This window comes from Chrysemys picta, chromosome 12 (genome assembly GCF_011386835.1).
Source record: "Chrysemys picta bellii isolate R12L10 chromosome 12, ASM1138683v2, whole genome shotgun sequence".
NCBI lineage: Eukaryota > Metazoa > Chordata > Testudines > Emydidae > Chrysemys > Chrysemys picta.
In genome coordinates, this window is record NC_088802.1 from 25,555,124 (window position 1) to 25,573,152 (window position 18,029).

Consider the following 18,029-nt stretch of genomic DNA (forward strand, 5'->3'; position numbering starts at 1 on the left):
TACTCAAAAATCATGCTTGTGTCTGAAAACTTTCTACCTACAAGTAATCTCTAAAATCACTGGAACTAAAAAGATTATTTCCCTCTAAATCTTTTTTTTTTCCTTCAGTTTCTTTACTTTATGCATTTGAGAGCACTCTGTTAATAGTCATTTAGGGCCAGATTTTCAAAGGTGTGTAAGTGTGTAGTGTGATTTTCAAAAGTGGCTAACTAAGTCGGATAGATATCAGACTCCCATTGAAATCAAATGTAGAGCACCTGAATCTTCCACTCATTTTAAAGATTAACTGAACTTGTTGATGGTGTCCCTTTAAGGTTTAAAGGAAGTAATGGTTTTGATCAAATAAGTTACACATTGATGTGTGGTTTTTGCTGTAGCCATTATGATACCAGCAGCTAGGGAGATGGAGACGGGGAAAAAAAAATCAGAGGAGCAAGAGAAAGCATTAAGAGCACATCACATACTGGAGTGTGTGTTCCTTCGCAGACGACTCTCATCTCCTTCTGTAAGTACCGTCATCCCAATCTGATGACAATACATGTGTGCAATATACAGTATTGCAAAGTGTTGAGCAGCCTCAACTTGCACTTGCAAAGTAAACTGCATAGCCTACATCTTACATAATGGAAATGGCAGCTCGTCAGTGATTTTTAACATCTATTTCCTCACCAAAATGACAATTTTGCTATTTTCTAACTTCTTTTTCTTTTCAGGACATTCCATCACAGACCAACAACAATAAAAGTGAAGCGGCTGCAAGATTTACATTGGAAGGTGGATAATGCAGACAGAACATTTTAAATTAGATCAAACTTAAGTGTATGTGACCAAACGTTCTCTGTGTTTAAAAATATTAGATTAATGTGATTATGACTGTATACTTTTTTCTTAACTGTATTATACCTTTTTGCAATACAGTGTGTTGAAAGATTTTTTATTGTTGGTAAATAATAAAATGTAATCATGTTTGTAACATAGGATAATTGTATTTATTCACACGATAAATGATGTCAACCTGTAGTTATTTTGTGCGGTGAGGAGTAGGTATTTAAGATAACTGTCAAACAGTACAGAAAGAAAATCATTTTCTCTCTTATTTAATGACCAGAGTGGATTTTTCTAAAGGTTTTTAATGCTCTTTATTTTTATCATGCAAACGATGGACTTATTCGAGAGCAGCTTGGTTCTACTGACCTAGCCAAGTTTTATTATCATTTCATTATTATTTGTATTATCGTAGTGCCTTGGAACCCTAGGATGACCACATTCAGGGAGTGTCTTACCAAATACGTCCACACTGCATTGTAGGTCTTAAATTTTCTGTTTACATCTTTATTACAAGCCATCAGAGCTTTGAAATTGTAGAGTGATGCTTTCTCCTTCGGTCTTATTGTTTTGTCCATCTTTTTACTTTAATTAAAAATTGGGAAATTTGACACCAAAAAAGCGATTAGGAGAATGGTATTGGTCGCACGGTTATGGCCAACTGTTCAAAATGTTTATCAGGGGCTCGGGAGCTGCTGAGTCCTCGTGAAAAACTGACCACTAAGGCCTAAATTTATGAAGCACTGAGCACTTGAGATTCTAGTTGAAATTCAGGAGAGCAGACTGTGCTCCTCTCCTCTAGAAAGCCATGACCACAAGTGCTCAGAAGTCAGGCAAATGTTAAAGGATGCACATGTAACCTTAACTTTGCCCTCTTGTGCAACTATTTTCCAATGTAGTCTATTAACTGTATGAACACATGCTATTTCAAAATATAGTGTTGTACAATTTCTTTTTCCTTGCCATGTTAGACACACACATGTAGGATCTTACGGTGTGTAATAGTTTTTGTATGCCAGACAAACTGAAGTTACTTATATGGAAACATGAGCACAGAGACCCAACAACTGTAACATTGTACAAGTTGTCCTCTGCTAGCTTGCTATCTGGTGAGTCTTGGAGCCTCTCACGGGGCAGGAAGGCATTGAGCTCAGCTGTATCTAGCACACCTGCTGTATATTTAGGCTTGGAAAGATTAGATTTTTATTGTTCAATGTCAATAAACATCCATTTCATCATACATACACATAGACAGATGAAAAAAGTATCCATTGAAAATTTACAGAAAGGTAAGCCACGAAAAATGCTGCCCAACCACTCCCAGTCTCTATTCAAGCCCAAGTTAATGGTATCTAGTTTGCATATTAATTCAAGTTCATAGAGACTAGGAGTGGCTGGGTCATTACACAAATTGAGTCTATTTCCCCATGATAAGTATCCTCACACCTTCTTGTCAACTGTCTGAAATGGGCCCTCTTGATTATCACTACAAAAGTTTTTTTTCTCCTGCTGATAATAGCTCATCTTAATTAATTAGCCTCTTAGAGTTGGTATGGCAACTTCCACCTTTTCATATTCTCTCTGTGTATATATATCTTCTTACTATATGTTCCATTCTATGCATCTGATGAAGTGGCCTGTAGCCCACGAAAGCTTATGCTCCAATAAATGTGTTAGTCTCTAAGATGCCACAAGTACCCCTGTTCTTTTTGCGGATACAGACTAACATGGCTGCTACTCTGAAACGTGTTTTTATAGTTACAGTAGAACCTCAAAGTTATGAACACTGGAGTTATGAACTGACCAGTCACCTCATTTGGAAGTACTCAATCACGCCGCAGTAGAGGCAACAAAAAAAAAAGGAAATACAGTACGGTACTGTGTTAAACATAAACTGTTTAAAAAATAAATGGAAAGCAGCATTTTTCTTCTCCATAGTAAAGTTAAGTCAATGTTCACTTGTAAACTTTTGAAAGAACCATAATGTTTTGTTCAGAGTTACGAACATTTCAGAGTTGCGTACAACCTCTGTTCCCGAGGTGTTCGTAACTTTCAGGTTCTACTATGTAAAGCTTTAACTTTTGAACCCTTGTGACTCCAGCAGCCTGGGGGTGAGCTGGAGAGAGAGTCCTGTATCCTTTTGGCAGGGGTACTCTTTATCAGAAAGATTGGGAGGGTGTATCCAGCCTACAACTAAGGCCTAGCAGTCCATGGAAACACTCAGGCTCCGATCCTCAAAGATGTTTAGGTGCCTATCTCCCATTGATTTCAATGGGCCTTAGGCATTTAAAGATCTTTGAGGATCTGAGCACTGGCCTCTACACTGTCCTGACCTTCAAGACACGAAATTTGTAGTGCTGGGCCAAACTTGAGCTCTTCCTGGTGCCTGGGAGGCGTCACTGTGTCCATGTGGGTGTCAGTGAGGCTTGGAGGTCCAGGAAGATATCAGTGCAATTTTAGTGTGATCACCCTGAATTCTCCTTTGACCAGGGTTTGCTTTGGGTCCTCGAGATCCGGGGCAGACCAGAGCTATCCTGCCCTCTTGGATTCAGAGGTGCTTGGAATGAAACCCTGTCACTCAGTGCCACAGCCTCAGTGGCTTTTTGGCAGGATTGACCAGACTTCCCTGGGTGCCCAGGGATGCTCTCATTTGGGGCAATTTGGAGCTTTGGCAGGAAGTCTGATCTCATAGGGAGAATCATAGAATATCAGGGTTGGAAGGGACCTCAAGAGGCCATCTAGTCCAACCCCCTGCTCAAAGCAGGACCAATTCCCAACTAAATCATCCCAGCCAGGGCTTTGTCAAGCCGGGCCTTAAAAACCTCCAAGGAAGGAGACTCCACCACCTCCCTAGGTAACGCATTCCAGTTTTTCACCACCCTCCTAGTGAAATAGTTTTTCCTAATATCCAACCTGGACCTCCCCCACTGCAACTTGAGACCATTGCTCCTTGTTCTGTCATCTGCCACTAGTGAGAACAACCGAGCTCCATCCTCTTTGGAAGCCCCCTTCAGGTAGTTGAAGGCTGCTATCAAATCCCCCCTCATTCTTCTCTTCTGGAGACTAAACAATCCCAGTTCCCTCAGCCTCTCCTCATAAGTCATGTGCTCCAGACCCCTAATCATTTTTGTTGCCCTCCGTTGGACTCTCCAATTTTTCCACATCCTTCTTGTAGTGTGGGGCCCAAAACTGGACACAGTACTCCAGATGAGGCCTCACCAATGTCGAATAAAGGGGAACGATCACGTTCCTCGATCTGCTGGCAAAGCCCCTACTTATACAGCCCAAAATGCCGTTAGCCTTCTTGGCAACGAGAGCACACTGTTAACTCATATCCAGCTTCTCGTCCACTGTGACCCCTAGGTCCTTTTCTGCAGAACTGCTACCTAGCCATTCGGTCCCTAGTCTGTAGCAGTGCATGGGATTCTTCCGTCCTAAGTGCAGCACTCTGCATTTGTCCTTGTTGAACCTCATCAGGTTTTTTTTGGCCCAATCCTCTAATTTGTCTAGGTCCCTCTGTATCCGATCCCTACCCTCTAGTGTATCTACCACGCCTCCTAGTTTAGTGTCATCTGCAAACTTGCTGAGAGTGCAGTCCACACCATCCTCCAGATCATTAATAAAGCTATTAAACAAAACCGGCCCCAGGACCGACCCTTGGGGCACTCTGCTTGAAACCGGCTGCCAACTAGACATGGAGCCATTGATCACTACCCGTTGAGCCCGACGATCTAGCCAGCTTTCTATCCAGTCCATTCATCCAGCCCATACTTCTTTAACTTGGCGGCAAGAATACTGTGGGAGACCATATCAAAAGCTTTGCTAAAGTCAAGGAATAACACATCCACTGCTTTCCCCTCATCCACAGAGCCAGTTATCTCATCATAGAAGGCAATTAGATTAGTCAGGCACGACTTCCACTTCGTGAATCCATGCTGACTGTTCCTGATCACTTTCCTCTCCTCTAAATGTTTCATAATTGATTCCTTGAGGACCTGCTCCATGATTTTTCCAGGGACTGAGGTGAGGCTGACTGGCCTGTAGTTCCCCGGATCCTCCTCCTTCCCTTTTTTAAAGATGGGCACTACATTAGCCTTTTTCCAGTCATCTGGGACCTCCCCCGATCGCCATTAGTTTTAAAAAATAATGGCTAATGGCTCTGCAAACCCGCCAACTCCTTTAGCACCCTCGGATGCAGCGCATCCGGCCCCATGGACTTGTGCACGTCCAGTTTTTCTAAATAGTCCTGAACCACTTCTTTCTCCACAGAGGGCTGGTCACCTTCTCCCCATACTGTACTGCCCAGTGCAGCAATCTGGGAGCTGACCTTGTTCGTGAAGACAAAGGCAAAAAAATCATTGAGTACATTAGCTTTTTCCACATCCTCGGTCACTAGGTTGCCTCCCTCATTCAGTAAGGGGCCCACACTTTCCTTGATTTTCTTCTTGTTGCTAACATACCTGAAGAAACCCTTCTTGTTACTCTTAACATCTCTTGCTAACTGCAACTCCAAGTGTGATTTGGCCTTCCTGATTTCACTCCTGCACGCCTGAGCAATATTTTTATACTCCTCCCTGGTCATTTGTCCAATCTTCCACTTCTTGTAATCTTCTTTTTTGCGTTTAAGATCAGCAAGGATTTCACTGTTTAGCCAAGCTGGTTGCCTGCCATATTTACTATTCTTTCTACACATCGGGATGGTTTGTTCCTGCAACCGCAATAAGGATTCTTTAAAATACAGCCAGCTCTCCTGGACCCCTTTGCCCTTCATGTTATTCTCCCAGGGGATCCTGCCCATCTGTTCCCTGAGGGAGTCAAAATCTGCTTTTCTGAAGTCCAGGGTCCGTATTCTGCTGCTCTCCTTTCTTCCTTGTGTCAGGATCCTGAACTCGACCATCTCATGGTCACTGCCTCCCAGGTTCCCATCCACTTTTGCTTCCCCAACTAATTCTTCCCTGTTTGTGAGCAGCAGGTCAAGAAAAGCTCTGCCCCTAGTTGGTTCCTCCAGCACTTGCACCAGGAAATTGTCCCCTACACTTTCCAAAAACTTCCTGGATTGTCTGTGCACCACTGTATTGCTCTCCCAGCAGATATCAGGGTGATTAAAGTCTCCCATGAGAACCAGGGCCTGCGATCTAGCAACTTCTGCTAGTTGCCAGAAGAAAGCCTCGTCCACCTCATCCCCCTGGTCTCGTGGTCTATAGCAGACTCCAACCACGACATCACCCTTGTTGCTCACACTTCTCAACTTTATCCAGAGACTCTCAGGTTCTTCTGCAGTTTCATACCGGAACTCTGAGCAGTCATACTGCTCTCTTACATACAATGCAACTCCCCCACCTTTTCTGCCCTGCCTGTCCTTCCTGAACAGTTTATATCCATCCATGACAGTACTCCAGTCATGTGAGTTATCCCACCAAGTCTCTGTTATTCCAATCGCATCATAGTTCCCTGACTGTGCCAGGACTTCCAGTTCTCCCTGCTTGTTTCCCAGGCTTCTTGCATTTGTGTATAGGCACTTAAGATAACTCATCGATTGTCCCTCTTTCTCAGTATGAGACAGGAGTCCTCCCCTCTTGCGCTCTCCTGCTCGTGCTTCCTCGCAGGATCCCATTTCCCCACTTACCTCAGGGCTTTGGTCTCCTTCCCCCGGTGAACCTAGTTTAAAGCCCTCCTCACTAGGTTAGCCAGCCTGCTGGCGAAGATGCTCTTCCCTCTCTTCGTTAGGTGGAGCCCATCTCTGCCTAGCACTCCTCCTTCTTGGAACACCATCCCATGGTCGAAGAATCCAAAGCCGCCTCTTCAATACCACCTGCGTAGCCATTCGTTGACTTCCACGATTCGACGGTCTCTACCCCGGCCTTTTCCTTGCACAGGGAGGATGGACGAGAACACCACTTGCGCCTCAAACTCCTTTATCCTTCTTCCCAGAGCCACGTAGTCTGCAGTGATCTGCTCAAGGTCATTCTTGGCAGTATCATTGGTGCCCACATGGAGAAGCAGGAAAGGGTAGCGATCCGAGGGCTTGATGAGTCTCGGCAGTCTTTCCGTCACATAGTGTATCCTAGCTCCTGGCAAGCAGCAGACCTCTCGGTTCTCCTGGTCAGGGCGGCAGATAGATGATTCAGTCCCCCTGAGGAGGGAGTCCCCAACCACCACCACCCTCCTCCTCCTCTTGGGAGTGGTGGTCGTGGAACCCCCATCCCTAGGACAGTGCATCTTTTGCCTTCCAATCGGTGGAGTCTCCTTCTGCTCCCTTCCCTCAGATGGGTCATCTAGTCCATTCTCCGCATTAGTACCTGTAGAGAGAACATGGAAACGATTGCTCACCTGTATCTCCATTGCTGGTGCATGTACGCTCCTCTTTCTCCTTCTGGAGGTCACATGCTGCCAAGCCTCTTCACAATCCTTCTGTCCCTGCTGCGCCTGCTCTGAATCTTCAGAACATTATGGCCGTAAAAGCATCTCCTGACGTCTGTCCAGGAAATCTTCATTTTCCCTTATGCAACGCAGAGTCGATACTCGTTTCTCCAGCCCTCGAACCTTCTCTTCCAATATGGAGACCAGCTTGCACTTTGTACAGACGAAGTCGCTTCTGTCCTGTGGAAGAAAGACAAACATGGCACAACCTGTGCAGGTTACAACAACTGATCGCTCACCTTCCATATCACCGTCCTCTTAAGAACTTCTTCAACTGTTGCAGGAACTACTCAGAGAAACCTGCAGATGAAAGCCTCAGTGCGCTCTCCCCACGCGAACTCCCAGACAAACTCCCGCTGTTAGCCTCTGCTGTTCGCCACTCAGCTGGTTCACTGCTGACTGCCCTTATATACCAGTCAGGCCCACTCAAGGCCCACCTGGAACAAAGCACTCCCAATTCACACTTTTCAAACAAACAAGCAAGCAATCAGGCACACGGTCAAACTGACCAACTGTCCCAGCAGCAGACACTCAGATACTCACCAACACAGCCCCCCTAATGCAGCACTTAGCATACCTCCTCTCGGACAGCTCCCAGGCAAACTCCCGCTGTTAGCCTCTGCTGTTCGCCGCTCAGCTGGTTCGCTGCTGACTGCCCTTATATACCAGTCAGGCCCACTCAAGGCCCACCTGGAACAAAGCACTCCCAATTCACACTTTTCAAACAAACAAGCAAGCAATCAAGCACACAATCAAACTGACCAACTGTCCCAGCAGCAGACACCCAGATACTCACCAACACAGCCCCCCTAATGCAGCACTTAGCGTACCTCCTCTTGGACAGCTCCCAGGCAAACTCCTGCTGTTAGCCTCTGCTGTTCGCAGAGGGGACTTGGGTGTCTGAGGTGAACAAAGGGGGAAAGACTCCTGGTGTCTCTCTGGAGGGCATTGAGCTGGCCGAATGCTCTGGATCCATTTCCAACCCTCATCTGGTGCTTGCTAGAAAAAGGACTCAGGAACTATAGAAAAATGAGGGGGTTAGTTAAACAGAATTTAAAAGGTACAGTGACTAAAGTGAAATCCCTGCAAGCTGCATGGGCGCTTTTAAAGACACCATAATAGAGGCCCAACTGAAATGTATACCCCAAACTAAGAAACATGGTAAAAGAACTAAAGAAGAGCCACCGTGGCTTAACCACCATGTTAAAGAAGCAGTGAGAGATAAAAAGACTTCCTTTAAAAAGTGAAAGTCAAATCCTAGTGAGGCAAATAGAAAGGAGCATAAATACTGCCAAATTGAGTGCAAAAATGTAAAAAGAAAAGCCAAAGAGGAGTTTGAAGAACGGCTAGCCAAAAACTCCAAAGGTAATAACAAAATGTTTTTTAAGTACATCAGAAGCAGGAAGCCTGCTAAACAACCAGTGGGGCCCCTGGATAATCGAGATACAAAAGGAGCGCTTAAAGACGATAATGTCATTGCAGAGAAACTAAATGAATTCTTTGCTTCAGTCTTCACGGCTGAGGATGTTAGGGAGATTCCCAAACCTGAGCCGGCTTTTGTAGGTGACAAATCTGAGGAACTGTCACAGATTGAAGTGTCACTAGAGGAAGTTTTGGAATTAATTGATAAACTTAACATTAACAAGTCACCGGGACCAGATGGCATTCACCCAAGAGTTCTGAAAGAACTCAAATGTGAAGTTGCGGAACTATTAACTAGGGTTTGTAACCTGTCCTTTAAATCGGCGTCTGTACCCAATGACTGGAAGTTAGCTAATGTAACGCCAATATTTAAAAAGGGCTCTAGAAGTGATCCCGGCAATTACAGACCGGTAAGTCTAACGTCGGTACTGGGCAAATTAGTTGAAACAATAGTAAAGAATAAAATTGTCAGACACATAGAAGAACATAAACTGTAGAACAATAGTCAACATGGTTTCTGTAAAGGGAATTCGTGTCTTACTAATCTGTTAGAGTTCTTTGAAGGGGTCAACAAACATGTGGACAAGGGGGATCCAGGGGACATAGTGTACTTAGATTTCCAGAAAGCCTTTGACAAGGTCCCTCACCAAAGGCTCTTACGTAAATTAAGCTGTCATGGGATAAAAGGGAAGGTCCTTTCATGGATTGAGAACTGGTTAAAAGACAGGGAACAAAGGGTAGGAATTAATGGTAAATTCTCAGAATGGAGAGGGATAACTAGTGGTGTTCCCCAAAGGTCAGTCCTCTGACCAGTCCTATTCAACTTATTCATAAATGATCTGGAGAAAGGGGTAAACAGTGAGGTGGCAAAGTTTGCAGATAATACTAAACTACTCAAGATAGTTAAGACCAAGGCAGACTGTGAAGAACTTCAAAAAGATCTCACAAAACTAAGTGATTGGGCAACAAAATGGCAAATGAAATTTAATGTGGATAAATGTAAAGTAATGCACATTGGAAAAAATAACCCCAACTATACATATAATATGATGGGGCCTAATTTAGCTACAAGAAGTCAGGAAAAAGATCTTAGAGTCATCGTGGATAGTTCTCTGAAGATGTCCATGCAGTGTGCAGAGGCGGTCAAAAAAGCAAACAGGATGTTAGGAATCATTAAAAAGGGGATAGAGAATAAGATGGAGAATATATTTTTGCCTTTATATAAATAGATGGTACGCCCACATCCGAATACTGCGTACAGATGTGGTCTCCTCATCGCAAAAAAGATATACTGGCACTAGAAAAGATTCTGAAAAGGGCAACTAAAATGATTAGGGGTTTGGAACATGTCCCATATGAGGAGAGATTAAAGAGGCTAGGACTCTTCAGCTTGGAAAAGAGGAGACTTAGGGGGGATACGATAGAGGTATATAAAATCATGAGTGATGTGGAGAAAGTGGATAAGCAAAAGTTATTTACTTGTTCCCATAATACAAGAACTAGGGGTCACCAAATGAAATTAATAGGCAGCAGGTTTAAAACAAATAAAAGAAAGTTCTTCTTCATGCAGCACACAGTCAACTTGTGGAACTCCTTACATGAGGAGGTTGTGAAGGCTAGGACTATAACAGTGTTTAAAAGAGAACTGGATAAATTCATGGTGGTTAAGTCCATTAATGGCTATTAGCCAGGATGGGTAAGGAATGGTGTCCCTAGCCTCTGTTTGTCAGAGGGTGGAGATGGATGGCAGGAGAGAGATCACTTGATCATTGCCTGTTAGGTTCACTCCCTCTGGGGCACCTGGCATTGGCCACTGTCGGTAGACAGGATACTGGGCTAGATGGACCTTTGGTCTGACCCAGTACGGCTGTTCTTATGTTCTCATGTATTTATGGGACCCTTCGTCTTCCTGTAATGAGGCCACATGAGTCCTCAGAAGGGGCTATTGGGCACCCTTGGATTCTGCCAGCTACATGAGACTTGGCACCAGAAGCCCTTCCTGTAAGAGGCTGGTAGCTGGAGATCCCTGCCCCAGAGAAGGCCAGGCAGCCTTCATCTCCTATGCCTTCTCGCAGTGAGGGGATGAGGGAGATGTTCGTAGTGGAGATGGGGAAGGGTGTATAGAAAAGGAAAACACAGGCCAGGGGAAAGGGAGACAGCATGGGGAGAAAGGAGGAGGAGAGACACGCCTCTCTCCGGGAGCACCCAATCAGTGTGTTTCTTCCTTCGCAGCCGCAAGAAGCGGGGACAGCCAAGCAACAAGGATGTGGCCCAGATCGGCCCCAAGAGAATCAGGTAGGAACCTGGCCTGGAACCCTGGCCATGACTCTGCTGGCTGCCCTGCCCTAGAGCCCTTATGGTAGCAGAGCTCGGCTGCAAACCAGTCCCTCGTATCCCTGCTCCCCACCGCTGGACTCCTCACTCCACGGAGCGACCGGTGGTGCCTCCTGCAAAGGGGAGTACTTGGAGAGGGGCGGGATCTCCCTCTCTGTCTGGATTGGCCTCTTGGTGCGGGTGGCAGCACCATTCCAGTTGGACTTAGAGGGGAGGAAAAGCCCCATTAGCCCCAGAGCCACACACCAGGGGCTGCTTCCCACAGCCCATTACCTACCGTACTTTTCAATGGCCCCAGTGATGGGCAATCCTCTTGCCATTTGGTCTCATGTCCATTCCCCCTTGCAACCACCCCTCTCTGTCCCTGCATATGCTCACAACCTAGTGATACTCCCTGGCGTTTCTTGCATCCCCACCACACCCATCAGTTGGCGTCTTCCACAGGGCGTGCGACCCACCCGTTAGCGCCCCCACCCACACACCTTCCCCATTGCCAGTGATGTTCTTTGTCCAATCTGTCCACCACCCTACCCCCAATACTTTACACAGCTAACCGAGAGACCAGAGCAGATGGGCACAGATGGGAGAAAAGAGGTTGGAAAGGAGATGGAGAGCCGGTGAGGCAGGGAGATGAAGGGGGCTTTATCCAGACATCACAAGCCACAGAGGAGAGGTGACGAAGGCAGCTGGTGAGCAGGGAAAGATCCAGGGAGGTGGCTGCAGAGCAGAGGACACGGCTCTTGGCTCCGCAGCGGGGAGAGGAAGAGGAGAGGACAGAGGGAAGGTTCACAAGGGAGGGTTTGAGAACCGAGGGGCTGCTGAACTGTATCCTGGCTCCATCAATAACCTGCGAGATCCTCACCCCCTCCTCTCTGCAGGAAGGCAACCAAGCGCGAGATGCTCCTGTGCGACTTCGAGGGCTGCGGCAAGATCTTCTCCAACCGCCAGTACCTGAACGTGAGTGACAAGGTTACCTGTGGGGAGGGGCACCTGACCCGCCCCCAGGCATCGCCTGGTATGCATTGGGATACATGGCCCAATACCATTATGGTCCTGGTATCAGCCCAGCTATGGGCTTGACAAGCAGTTCAGTGTGACCTACCGGTGAACGTATGTTACAGGTCCCTCTCTGTGCCTGATCCACAGAGAATATGAGTCTGCGATGGTTTTACCATAGTTCAAGCTGTAGCTACTCATGCTTTTAATTCTGGACATCCCCGTTTCAATCCCTTGCCCAAATGGGAGCTGTCACATATGCCTCAGTCGCTCCCATCTGACTGGCTGTTCAGTGAAATGAGTCCATGTGTCCTCAGTTCCCAGCAGGACAAGATTCTATATCAGGGCTAAGGCCCTGACCCAGAGCCGATCGACATCCATGGTGAGATTCCCACTGATTGCAGTCGACTTTGGAACATGATCCAGTCGGCCATCTGTGCTGCAGCCTCCACAGAAAGGCTGGGGGCGGAATGGGCCCTAGAGATATGGCTTCCCTCTGCCATCCCACAGAGAGAGCTGAGTGGCACCAGGGAGCCCCCTGTTTTGAAGCTGCTGGTCCAGCCCCAAAGCCAAATCAAGCATTCCCTCTGACTCCCAGTTCTATGGGAGGGCGCTCAGTTAGGTATGAACCAGGGAGGACGGACTGCATGGTCTCTGGGCGGCAGCTGACCCTACCCTCTGCTTCCCCTCCACCGCCAAACGGCAGTACCACAGGAAATACCAGCACGTGCACCAGAAGACCTTCACCTGCTCCGAGCCCAGCTGCGGCAAGTCCTTCAACTTCAAGAAACATCTGAAGGAGCACGAGAAGCTGCACAGCGGTCAGTGTGCCTGAGCACAGGGGCTAAAGCCTAAAAGCACCTGCCTTCTACAGTTCTGGGCTCCCCCTCAACTCAACACTCACACAGCTCTCTGAGGGCCCCTCAGTACGGATCCGCAGTCCCAGCCCATGGCTCCCAAACACTCACACACACACACGTGCCAGCCCTCGGCCAGGGCCCCTCAATCCAGCCCCACAGCTCCCCTTCAGTCCCAATTCTGGGCTCCTACACAATCAGCTGCCAAATGCCTCTCAATTCCAGCCCCACAATCACACAGGTGTGCCAATGCATCTCAATCCCAACCCACAGGCCCCCTGGTATTGCAGCCCTGGGTTGGGCCCCCTCCCCCTTTACACCTTTGCTGATGTCCCTCAGTCCTGATCCACAGCCCCCACTACTCTTCTAGCCCTGGGATTCCCTCCCACCCAACCCCAGCTCTGCAGGTGCCTCTCAGTCATGACCTGCAATCAGCGCTGTTATTCTAGCCTCTGGAGCCCCACACAGTGCTGCTAATGCATCTCAGTCTGGACCCACAGAATTCTCTGCTGTTCTGGTCCTGAGCTCCCCCTACACACACAGTTCTGCCAGTGCCCCTCAATCCCAACCTGCAGGTCCCACTGTCATTCCAACCCTGGACTCACTACTAATATCTGCTCTACCACCCCTTTGCTTTTCGACCCCTGGACCTACTGCCCTTCTCTCGTCCTTACCTTTGCTTCCGCCTGTGTAAAATGCCCTGCCCTACATCCCGCTAGCCAGTGCAGCCAGTAACTCGCTCTTCTTCCCCCTGCAGACAAACGGGATTACATCTGTGAGTACTGCGCCCGCCCCTTCCGCACCAGCAGCAACTTGATCATCCACAGACGCATCCACACGGGGGAGAAACCCATACAGTAAGTAGCAAACCCAGCTGGCTCGTTCTGAGACTAGGGTCTCTTCCTCTGTGTCCCTAAGAATCGCAGCACTGAGAAGCCAAAGGTGCAAATGGCTGATTAGGTGCCATCGATCCAGTTCTGAAGGATGCAGTCCCTAGCTCTGCCCGGGCCCTCTTCCTAACTACACCCGAGACGAGGCCTCTCCCCATCACCCTCTTGATGTATACACCCATTAGATACTTGTAGATCAGAGGTCCCCAAAGTGTGGGGCGTGCCCCCCTAGGGAGGTGTGGAGAAATGTCTGGGAGGGCACAGCGGGGCCCAGGCCAGCTCCAACTCCTGCCCCCAGCTCTGCTTCGGTCCCGTCTCGAGCCACGTCCCCAGCTCCAGGCCACGTGCCTGGCCCCATCCCCAGCCTCAACACAGCGCTGCTCCCCGTCCCGCATCAGTCCCCAGCCTCAGCCCCTGGCTGCAGCTCTGTTCCCAGCCCAGGGCCAAGGCTGGGAGCGAGGCCAGGAGCAGAGCTGCACCTGTTTGCGGGCCCGGGTGCTGGCCCCACCGCAGCTCAGCTGCGGGTCTGCTCCCGCACCTGTCCCCAACCTCGACCCTTGGCCACAGCCCTGCTCCCAGCCCCAACCCCAGCCTCGGCCCCCTTCTGTTGTCCATGCCACTTCCCACCCTCCCCAAGCCACAGCACCACTCCAACCCAGACTCCGTGGAGGACATAGGGGGGTGGTGCGGACAGAGGTAAGGGGGAGCATGATCCTCAAAAGTTTGGGGGAGTACTGAATTAGCCTGTTGAACTCATTGCCATAGGAAGTTGCTGAGGCCAAAGATTTAGACCGGTGGCACCTTAAAGACTAACAGATTTATTTGGGCATAAGCTTTTGTGGGCTGTATAAGTAGGGGCATTGCCAGCAGATCGAGGGACGTGATCATTCCCCTCTATTCGACATTGGTGAGGCCTCATCTGGAGTACTGTTTCCAGTTTTGGGCCCCACACTACAAGAAGGATGTGGAAAAATTGGAAAGAGTCCAGCGGAGGGCAACAAAAATAATTAGGGGGCTGGAGCACATGACTTATGAGGAGAGGCTGAGGGAACTGGGATTGTTTAGTCTGCAGAAGAGACGAGTGAGGGGGGATTTGATTCAACTACCTGAAAGGGGGTTCCAAAGAGGATGGATCTAGACTGTTCTCAGTGGTAGCAGATGACAGAACAAGGAGTAATGGTCTCAAGTTGCAGCGGGGGAGATTTAGGTTGGATATTAGGAAAAACTTTTTCACTAGGAGGGTGGTGAAGCACTGGAATGGGTTACCTAGGGAGGTGGTGGAATCTCCTTCCTTAGAGGTTTTTAAGGTCAGGCTTGACAAAGCCCTGGCTGGGATGATTTAGTTGGGAATTGGTCCTGCTTTGAGCAGGGGGTTGGACTAGATGACCTCCTGAGGTCCCTTCCAACCCTGATATTCTATGATTCTGTGATTTATGTGGAAACAAGAATATTTAGAATGACCATAATGAACAATAGCAATTTTGGAAGGGAGATTAGGTTTTAAGCCAGTTCTCTAACCATTAGAGCCCAGGACCAGACCTAACGTGTGGGCCAGATTAGCCCACATTAGCCACTGCAAGATTCTTACACCTTCTCTGAAGCATCTTGTGCTGAGCTCTGTCAGAGACAGGATAATGGGCCAGATGGGCCTTGAGTCTGATCCAACCTGGCAATTCCTGTGTCCCTCTATCCTCTGTGCATCCCTCTCTGAGTTTTCTCTCGCTCTGATTCCCTGCCCCGCTTTCTCCACACTCTCCTCTTGATCCCCTTCCCCACCCATAGGTGTGTGATCTGCGGCTTCACCTGCCGTCAGAAGGCCTCCCTCAACTGGCACATGAAGAAGCATGACGCTGATTCCTTCTACCAGTTCTCCTGTGACATCTGCGGCAAGAAGTTTGAGAAGAAGGACAACGTCACTGTACACAAGAGCAAGAGCCATCCGGTGGCTGCCGGGCCGGCCCAGCCCACGCCGGAAATGCCAGAACCTGGCCACCAGGACACCCCATCCCCGCTCCCCACCCTTGCTGAGGAGACATCAACCGAGGACCACCCAGATGTGCCGTGCCCACTTGCCACTGAGCAGCTGGAGATCCCTGCTCTGAGCCATTGCAAGATGGAGAAGGTGGAAGGGCCGGTGTCCCCCATCGCAGCCTCCGCCGAGTAACGGGCCACACCGAGCAGGATCTGGGTCTGACCAGCACTTGGGGGCTGAGCCACGGGGGATGTCGGCAGAGATGATCCCAGCAGGATCCTGCCTTCCAGCTGGACTCTGCTGAGAGTGGGCCATAAAGCACTTAGCAGAAGGGCGGGGATAATGACTGAACCATGGTGGGAGACTGTAGCGGCAGATCTGAAATCCTGCCCAGGCACTGAGAGTATGGAGACAGGGAGGCAAACCCCTGCGGCCATGAGCAGCCTCCCCCTCCACAGTCAGTAGAGCGCAGACCCTCTGTGGGCCAAGAGGACTGTGATACCAGGCAAAGGGCCTCACCTTCTCTGGGGCAGGGGGACTCTGAAGAGAGATGCTGAGGTTCACCCTCCCCAGGAACAGGCCTCGGTTTTGCTACTCTCAGCTTCAGGGTTTTGGACAGTTCTTCAGTAAAGAATTATTTTGTGTAATGGCTGGGGCGGGGAGAGCGTCTTCTCTCATGGCGGTGCTGGTTCTGCCAGCCTTGGTGGGGCAGGCTGAGGGTAGGTGAGCCTGCCTTCATCCCAATGGCCACAGCTCCTGCTGCTGTTTCCCCGCCATTTTCCTGTGAAATTACCACCATCCCCACAGGTTGGTGCAGCTCCTGTGACTGCAGGATCAGCAGCCACCCCCCGTCCAGCTGCGGAAAAGCCTGGCAGTGTCATGGTCTTTGTATTTGAGCAGAACCTTGGCGTCCTAACGGAGATTGTGAGCCCATAGTGCTGAGAGCTGCATGCATGCACTGTGAGAAAGTCTCTACCCTGAAGAGCTCCCAGTGTAAATAGACCAAACAGACAATAAGGATTCTGACCCCCTCTTTTTACATGGGAGATCGTATCAGAGAGAGATTAAGGGCCAGATCTTCAAGGGTATTTAGACTCCTAAAGTCTGTGGATTTCAATGGGAGTTAGGTGCCGATCTGGGCCTTGGTTCCGCTGAACATCAATGTCTCCTAAGTCACTTAGACCTAGATTCTCAAAGGTATTTAGGCTCCTAACTTCCATTGAAATCATGCGAGTTAGGAGCCTAAATACGTCTGAAGTCTGAGTCTTAGGCATGTTTGAAAACTTTACCCCAGGGGACTTGCTCAAAGATTGCGCATTAGGAAAGGGATAGATAATAAGACAGAAAATATCATATTGCCTATCTATAAATCCATGGTCACCCACACCTTGAATACTGCATGCAGATGTGGTCTCCCCCTCTCAAAAAAGATATATTGGAATTGGAAAAGGTACAGAAAAGGGCAACAAAAATGATTGGGGTATGGAACCGATTTCGTATGAGGAGAGATTAATAAGACTGGGACTTTTCAGCTTGGAAAAGAGACAACTAAGAGGGGACGTGATAGAAGTCTGTAAAATCATGATGGGTGTGGAGAAAGTAAATAAGAGTGTTATTTACTTCTCCTAACACAAGAACTAGGGGTCACCAAATGAAATTAATAGGCAGCAGGTTTAAACCAAACAAAAGGAAGTATTTCTTCACACAACGCACAGTCAATCTGTGGAACTCTTTGCCAGAGAATGTTGTAAAGGCCAAGACTATAACAGGGCTCAAAAAAGAACTAGATAAGGTTGTCAAGGCTGCTTCCCCACTTTGAACTTTAGGGTACAAATGTGGGGGCCTGCTTGAAAACTTCTAAGCTTAACTATCAGCTTAGATCTGGTCCGCTGCCACCATCCCAAAGCTAATTCCCTTCCCTGGATAGCCTTGAGAGACACTCCACCAATTCCCTGGTGAATACAGATCCAAACCCCTTGGATCTTAAAACAAAGAGAAATTAACCATCCCCCTCCTTTCTCCCACCAACTCCTGGTGGATCAAGATCCAACCCCCTTGGATCTAAAAACAAGGAAAAATCAATCAGGTTCTTAAAAAGAAGGCTTTTAATTACAGAAAAAGGTAAAAATCCTCTCTGTAAAATCAGGATGGAAAAATAACTTTACAGGGTAATCAAACTTAAAGAGCTCAGAGGATCCCCCTCTAGCCTTAGGTTCAAAGTACAGCAAACAGAGATAAACACTCTAGTAAAAGGTACATTTACAAGTTGAGAAAACAAAGATAAACTAACACGCCTTGTCTGGCTGTTTACTT

General features: G+C 48.2%; 1 protein-coding gene across 6 annotated transcripts in view; it reads left to right on the forward strand.

Annotated features, from left to right (window-relative positions):
* The window catches only part of LOC101951488 (zinc finger protein 692), a 38,115-nt gene extending 21,748 nt beyond the window's left edge, over positions 1-16,367 (forward strand). For all 6 annotated transcript variants that reach the window (XM_065562325.1, XM_065562326.1, XM_065562329.1 and 3 more), the window contains 5 exons: positions 10,900-10,962; positions 11,880-11,958; positions 12,704-12,818; positions 13,612-13,711; positions 15,527-16,367. In XM_065562325.1, coding sequence (XP_065418397.1) covers positions 10,900-10,962; positions 11,880-11,958; positions 12,704-12,818; positions 13,612-13,711; positions 15,527-15,908 — 739 coding nt within the window. In that variant the 3' untranslated portion in view covers positions 15,909-16,367. The remainder of the gene's footprint in view (positions 1-10,899; positions 10,963-11,879; positions 11,959-12,703; positions 12,819-13,611; positions 13,712-15,526) is intronic.
* The last annotated feature ends 1,662 nt before the right edge of the window (positions 16,368-18,029 follow it).